The sequence below is a fragment of the Rhagoletis zephyria genome, unplaced genomic scaffold, assembly GCF_001687245.7.
Source record: "Rhagoletis zephyria isolate East Lansing unplaced genomic scaffold, Rhagoletis_zephyria_1.1 Rzeph_scaffold_20631, whole genome shotgun sequence".
NCBI classification, from domain to species: Eukaryota; Metazoa; Arthropoda; class Insecta; order Diptera; family Tephritidae; genus Rhagoletis; species Rhagoletis zephyria.
The window spans coordinates 1-8,248 of record NW_016177689.1 but is presented as its reverse complement, the minus strand read 5'-3'; the positions used below and the strand labels follow the sequence as shown (position 1 = coordinate 8,248).

At 36.4% G+C, this 8,248-nt stretch overlaps 1 protein-coding gene across 1 annotated transcript; it reads right to left on the bottom strand.

Moving 5' to 3' along the window:
- Nucleotides 1-364: 364 nt before the first annotated feature.
- Nucleotides 365-1,982, bottom strand: LOC108380862 (leucine-rich repeat and calponin homology domain-containing protein 1-like; the record flags this gene model as incomplete). Its single annotated transcript, XM_017637257.1, has 2 exons — nucleotides 365-958; nucleotides 1,934-1,982. Coding segments are annotated over 2 exons (435 nt in total), but the record flags the coding sequence as incomplete, so codon positions are not given.
- Nucleotides 1,983-8,248: the final 6,266 nt, after the last annotated feature.

Here is an 8,248-nt window from a genome sequence, read left to right as displayed (position 1 = left end):
CACTTTATAGTCACCAAGAACGAGTTCAAAAACTGCCTCTGCATATTTCTTATTTGACTCTACATATAAAACCGCCGTCTCCGCTGATGCTGTAGAATACTCCGAAAACAACATTTTAATCTCAAGTTGCGACTGTCGGAGCAGCGCGATCAAAACAGCTTTTCATCGTGAAAGTTGGCAAGGGAACTTTTTTGTAAGACTATCATACGAAGAATTTGCCTGTAAGTCTACTTAAAATGTATCAGACGCCTAAAAGTTCCATAAGGGATCGTTTACAATGCCGATTTGGAGTTGAGAGTGGAGCGTATTTTCTTAATATTTGTATGCTTTTAGTACCAGCTTAGAGTGCAGTTTTACTTTCTTAGTTACCTAAATATGTATTTTTTGAGCTTCAAGTCCAACGCACTCCAAGCTAATGTGTAAACAGAGAACTCAACTCCACGCTAACATTGTAAACGCCCCTTAACATCTGCAACTTTAATTTTCCATCTATGAATTATACAAAACACTTGTTTATTAGAGTAATCACCCACAAAACAAAAAAACACAAAAAAAAACAAAATCCCCATTCATTACTCACCACGCGGTAAATACATCAACTGATTGCTGCGCAGCGAAAATGAACGCAACGAACGCAGCTCGCCAATACGCGCCGGCAGCGTTGACAACTGATTGTATGAGGCATCCAAATCGGTGAGGCGGTCCATGCGCCCCAACTCGTCGGGCAATGCCGCCAGCCGGTTGTTGGAAACCAGCAACACTTGCAGCGGCAGAAAGCAGATCTCACGCGGCAGCGACGCCAACTGATTGCTGCGCAAATCCAAATACGTCAACGATGTCAGATGCTTCACCGATTCGGGAATGCTGCGTATGGTATTGTGGTAGAGCAGTAGCGTCTCCAGAAATGAGAATGTGGTGATCTCCTCGGGTAGCTCGCAAAAGCGATTACGCGATAAATCTGTTGGAAGAAAAATAAGAAAAATAAATAAATAAATACAAATTAGTAGGAATTATGTACATATGGATGTATGTATGTATGTACAAATATATATTGCAAAAAAATAAAAGTTGAGTTTTTAAAAATGGAGAAGAGCGCGCAAAAGGGCAGATGAGCTGATAATTCAATTGAAAAGCGTGAAGTACTGAATTAAGCCAAGTGAAATGGATTTGCATGCAATGTGGGATTCAAGCGAAGCCGAAGTTGCTGCAGTGTAGTAAACGCGTGGCNCAAAAGCGATTACGCGATAAATCTGTTGGAAGAAAAATAAGAAAAATAAATAAATAAATACAAATTAGTAGGAATTATGTACATATGGATGTATGTATGTATGTACAAATATATATTGCAAAAAAATAAAAGTTGAGTTTTTAAAAATGGAGAAGAGCGCGCAAAAGGGCAGATGAGCTGATAATTCAATTGAAAAGCGTGAAGTACTGAATTAAGCCAAGTGAAATGGATTTGCATGCAATGTGGGATTCAAGCGAAGCCGAAGTTGCTGCAGTGTAGTAAACGCGTGGCTGCCAGCCGTTTGCGTTTTTGCTTATTTTTTTTTTTTGGGAATTTTTCAAATTAATGAACGGCTGGCTGCCAAATGCCGGCAGACTACTGGCNAGCGTGAAGTACTGAATTAAGCCAAGTGAAATGGATTTGCATGCAATGTGCGATTCAAGCGAAGTTGCTGTAAACGCGTGGCTGCCAGCCGTTTGCGTTTTTTTTGTAGCTTTTTTTTTTGAGAATTTTTCAAATTAATCAACGGCTGGCTGCCAAATGCCGGCAGACTACTGGTAGGCAAGCGAGCTTATTATTATTTTATTTTGGCTTAATTTTCTTGCTTTGTTTTGGTTTATCTTGTCTCATTTTGATAGCGTTTTGTTTTTCTTGCTTTACTTTTGTTTCCATTTCATTATCTATTGTTTTGTTTTATGTATGTACGTATTTGTTTTATTATTCGAACAAAGTTGTTTATTATTTTTGTCTTCCCCTCGAGTCAGCCTCGCCCCCTGTTGCAACTCCCCCTTCAATGCTTCACTGCAGCTCGCTTGCTTGCTTGCTTGCTCAGTCTGCCTACCCTCTGCCCTCCCTCACTAGGTGCCTCGCCTGCTTGCTCCCACAGCTGTCTGCTGCTGAATGCACATTTCGTAGAAACGCACATGGAAGCCGTCGTCGTCGTCGTCGTCGTCGAATGCATTGCAGTTGATGTAGTAAATATGGGGGAAATAGCTTAGTACGTGCTGACAACTGCGTGGCCTATTTCTGTTGATACTCGCACACACACACACACACACTCATATAAGTATACCTTTGCACACATGTCGCCGTCGTACATACATACATACATNCGTGCTGACAACTGCGTGGCCTATTTCTGTTGATACTCGCACACACACACCCACACACACTCATATAATTATACCTTTGCACACATGTCGCCGTCGTACATACAAACATGAGCACTCCCTATTACATTTCGCATGTTGCAAGCCGCTTACGAAAACCGGCTGGTTTTCATGGGGAAAATTACATAGCCGCATTAGCACGTTTGAATGATTTTTCCATTCCATTCAATTGCGTTGCAAACAAAAGAAAAACAAAATATGTATAAACAAGTCGTAGCAGGGCTGCATCAATGCCCAACTTTTTGTTTTACCTTTTTGTAATAGAGCAGTCCCTTTTTGTTGTTATATAAAAATATAAATTATTTTTTTCCATTGGGCTTTACATTGTTGAAGCGAGGTGCACTCGGTCCAAACATATTTGCTTTGAGGAGGAAAAATGTGACAAATTGTAGGATATAATTTTCAATAATAAGCCACTTTAAAATAAAATTCGAATCCTTTTAATATTGCAGTGGCGGTATAAAAGACACTGAAACTATCAAAAAATATCTTCATCGTTAGGAAAAAATTGTATGTATTGTATAAGGAAAAGTTAATATGAAAGGAACCGAGGAACCGGAACCGGGAAACCGGGTCCTTTAGAAAACCGACCAGTCCGGTTCTTACAAGAACCGAAAAACGGTTCTAACGGAGCGGAATAACCGAAACTCGACTCCAAAAGGACAGAAAAACTTTTCCGGAAGAACCGAAAATAGGTTCCGAAAGAACCGAAATTCCATTCCAAAAGAACCAAAAAAGGGTTTTGAAAGAATTGAAACTCGATCCCAACAGAACCGAAAAACCGAAACTCGATTCCAAAAGAACCGAAAAAAGGTTCCGGAAGAACCGAAAAACAGTAACGAAAGAACCCAAAATGATTCCGGAAGAACCGAAACTCGATCCCAAAAGAACCGAAAAAGGGTTTCAGACAAACCGAAACTTGATTTTAAAAAAGCCGAAAAACGGTCTCAGAGTAACAAACGAAAAAATCAGCAAAAAGAACTGTTCCAAAAGCACTGAAAACGGATCCCACAGAACTGAAAATCGGCCACGAAGCGCACATTCCACTATGGGCCAAAAATTATTGTTTTGGCATAAAGTCTACGTGTTATAGAGTTCTGAGTTGACATACCAAAGTTTGTTCGGTTCGAGGAACTATAACATATAGCCGTCATATACCCGATCTGGCAGACTTACATCAACTTCGTTGTTTTTGATGCTATCGACTTGAAATTCGGTTTGTATTCATATTATGAAGTTCTGAGTTTACAACATTACTTAGTTTTATATGAAACCTTAACGTGGAAAACGTGCATTTAAATTTAATTACATGTATTTTATTTTTATACAATTTTCGTAACACAATTATTAACCGAAGAGTGAAATAAATATGTATATATTTATTCCTTTACTTTACTTTATAACAAAAACATTAAAAGAAATTGTTTGATCCTTTGCGCCTCCTTTCTCTGATATACTATCCGTGGTCCATTTGCAAAAAAAAAAATTTTGATCATTCCATCCATTGTCCATTAAAAAAAATATAAAAAATCTACCGTAATTTTTAACGACTTGAAACTTGCACTTTCTTATACTAAAGATGAATAGGCTACAAAACGGCATACCCGAAAAGTTTCTAAATATTCTAATTAAAAATTTTGAAATTACGATGACAATTATTTGAAGTTTGATTAACTTTTTTGCAATTTGTGCAAGCTTTTAAACTTTTATTATTGTGGTTTCTGTTATAGATTGATTTATATTTTAAATCAAATTTATTAAAAATAAATAAATAAATATAATTTGCAAACAATATCATTTTGAATTTCGTTGCTAATTAGTTGATCTCATCTGTATATGAAATTTGTTCATTAAACAAATTAGTCGAAATTAAAAAAAAAACATAAATTTTTGAATATTTAATTAAAAATATCCAGGCCAGGATTTTCTCAGCCAACCCGCATGCGAAATATTAACTAACGCGTTAAATTTCATACAAAATAGATTTCTTCTGTTAAACAGATGGGTGAAGGTCGTGGCCCTATTCGGATATTCTACTATATATATATATATTTTTTTTTTAATTCATATCCACTTCTCACAGTTTAAGTAGTGCCCCTATTAAAGAAAAGAGGTTGATTTCCAAGAGATCAACTGAACTAATAAATTGATCATTTAATATACCGGTATCTATACGGGAGGGACAATTGGATCCGAGGAAGAAGCAAAATATTTTTAGAATACTCGAATATAGGCCAATTGGAAATCTCTTCTGAGTCAACAATCCACAAACCTTTTTGGCCAATTATTTCCTTTGATATCAAATTCCAAAGTAGATAAAATATTTTCAAAATTACTGAAGATTGTATGTATTATTCCAACTTTAATTAACTTTAATTGCCATAAAAGTTGTTTGAGTAAAGCTTTAAAAATGCACGACTTTCCAAAACATTCCATTACTATCCTTGCTTCCACAATTTTTGTACGCTACGGTGGCGTTGCAAAACCGCTGACAGGTTCGCTCACATCGCATCGCTATTACCCAACTCTTGTCGTTGATTATGTGCTACGCTATGTGCGATTATTTTAATAATGAAATAAGTAGTGCCGCAGCATGGTGGCAGCTTGCCGCAAAATGGATGATGATACTCTTCGAGACTAAATATGTAGCAGAAGAATAAAACAAGAGAATTTCCTGCTGTGCGGTGAATGCTTCCTGTATCATTTCATTTGCCATCAGAACAAAAACAAAACGCAAAACACAAAAAAAAAGTAAGGCAAACGAACCGAACCGGTGGTGCACCATTGGCGCTGGTGTCCTACATTTTTCAGCTGTTCACATATTCAACCACACACCGCACCGACGACTGCTCTTGCTTGGCTGAATGGAACGGAATTCAATTTTTTTTGTGTTTTTGTGTTTTTGAGTTTTCACAAATGTTTGCCTAAAAAAAATACTAAAATACTTTCAATTCAGCATGTTTGTGGTACTTGCAAATTTTCCAACAAAAGCGGCATATGACATGAGCTGCAGCTATCCGCAATCCGCAATCCAATTTCCTCATTACAACTACTGCCCAGGGATGGGTTAGGGTTGCTGTGTATCTGGTAGCAGGTGGAATCTTTATGACGCAACGAATACGCCAGCTCTCAGCATAGTTTCTAGTGGACGGTGTGCTATCGGAAAGACTTGCAGTTGAAAGTGGGTTCAGAAAGGGCGGCAGAGGCAGAGTCGGTGTAAACGAAAGAGCGGGTGGTTGGTTGCCCGCAACGATGCTTCTATATACCTAAACTGCAACTCGACGTTTGTATTACTCCAAATTACTATCAACTACTCAAATGTGATTTATCAAACTGTGGCTGTGCTCCATCTGCTTTAAATTTACTTATAAACTGGCAAGTAAATCGTCTGACTGGCAAACTCTTTTGTTGTATTCTATGTTTAGCTTTTCTTCAGTACTTAGTGCATATATCGTATGTTAAGTATAAGTACATATGTATGNCAACTACTCAAATGTGATTTATCAAACTGTGGCTGTGCTCCATCTGCTTTCAATTTACTTATAAACTGGCAAGTAAAACATCTGACTGGCAAACTCTTTTGTAGTATTCTATGTTTAGCTTTTCTTCAGTACTTAGTGCATATATATCGTATGTTATGTATAAGTACATATGTATGTGCAACGGAAAATGCATGAACTTCCGCCTGTTGGTTGTCGCTTTTACTATGTTATTGTTGCTGCCAGTTTTCCCAGCGCTTTTCCACACATTTTGTAGTACCGATGTTCCGATGTATACATATGTACATTAGACTGCATCACCAAAAAAAAGTTGCGGTTTTTCCGCCGGCAATACAAAACTTATATATTTTAAGACGTCCACTAAAATATTTCGGAAAAATATTAAGATTTAAGCGAGCTGGACCGATTTGAAAATACCTCCAAAAATGTAGTTTTTATGAATAAAAATAGTTTCTTAAAGAACTTTTTGAAAAAAGTCCCCTCAGATGACAAAACAAATTAGGCTTAAAAATTCTGCATAAAAATATTTAAAAATCTTTTCAACGTAATCGTAATAATGAGATTTTTGATGTTGTTTTTTTTTTACTTTTTTCAAAGATTGATTTACGATAAACCTAAATAACTGGGCCAAAACTATTTTGATTTAGACTTATGGGATCTCGGTAGAAAGGTATTTTCCCACTATTTTTATTTATGTGCAATCGTGTCATTCGTGTCCCCAATATTTTTTTTTTTTTTTTCAAATACATCTTAATTCAACTTTGAATGATATTCGTTCATCCTACCTTTCTCTTTCATCCGTTGAATGAGTTTATAAGCAAAGAAATAAAAAGAGTGAAAAAATACCTTTCCAATGATATCTCACAAGTCTAAATCGGGAGAATTTAGACTCAGTTATTCAAGTTTTTCTTATACCAACCTTTGAAAAAAGTTAAAAACAGCATCAAAAATCTCATTATTACGATTCCATTAAAATTTTTTTTTTTGATTTTTTTTTTTTAATATTTTTACGCATATTTTTTAAGCTTAACCCGTTTTGTCATTTGAGGGGATTAAAAAAAAAATCTTTAAGAAACTATTTTTATTCATAAAAAACTCCATCTTTGGAGGTGTTTTCAAATCGGTCCAGCTCACTTAAATCTTAATATTTTTTTTGAAATACTTTGGTGGGCGTCTTAAAATATAATAGATTTTATAATTCCAATGGAAAAACAGTACCGATTTTCTTTTTTGTATGGGGAGTGATCCAGTCTAATGTACATATTTATGTATGTAAGCACACTTGTAGTTACATGCCATCTTATGTTCTCCAGATACACTTAAATATATGTACTTATGTATGTATATTTATATTGGGTGAAAATGTTCGAGCGTCTCTGCTAGCGGCCGTCGCTCCAGCTGTGCAAATGAGGGTGAAGAACTTTATGTCGTGGTTTTCTTTATGTTCACATACATTATACACACTTTTGTTGTTCTTGTTTTTGGCTTGTCTTCCAGCTGTTGTTTTATGCCAGCGTCTACGTCTGCATTGGGTTTATTCAACTTTGTGGTAAAACATAAAAACTTCAATGTCCAACGCGGGCAATACTCCCATACTCTGCTTGAGCGGCGCCAGTTTTTCCTTACTATTTTTTTTTTTTTTTTCATTTCTTGGTGACGCGGGTGGTTACAATCTTTGCAATGCCACTTCTTAAGTGCAGCTAAAGTGCGAAATCGAACCTTTACTACTTCTTTTTTTTTTCGTCTTCTTTGCTTGCAATCTTTTCTGGCTCAAACGTTTAGCGGGTGTGATTTACTTTGTCCTGGCTAATGTCCACTTGAAACCTCTTAAAAGCTGGGTGCGTGAGAGGGCAAAGCGATTCCATTGCATGCCATGCAGAGTAAGTAAGAAATGTAGGCAGGCAGGTAGGTAGGCAGCAAAGTCATTTAGCACTTTAGCCATTTACCTATCAGAGCATAAATTGTAATGTGTGCTTCCCAACAGCCGCTGTGCTGTGGAGCAAACTTTCTGATTCTTAAAATTAATGTAGCTGGCGTGTTTCATCATGCGTGAAAGCATATTTTAACTTCGATTTTCAATTACTATGAAATTGATATTCGCAATTCTGCAGTTGTAGGTTTTCTCAGCAATCAGTTATGCTGGTTAGTATTTCAAGTGCAACATAAACTTGGAAAATTATAGTCGAACTTGTAAAGCATTGAATGACTAAGTTAAATTTGCGATATGGCGGAAGACGTCTCGAAAGGTAGAAAATATTATTTTACTTAGCAAGAAGCAAAGGTTGATAACTGAAAAAATCTTATGTCTAATGAATCCCGTAGGATAGAACGAGATGGGAAATCTGAATTAG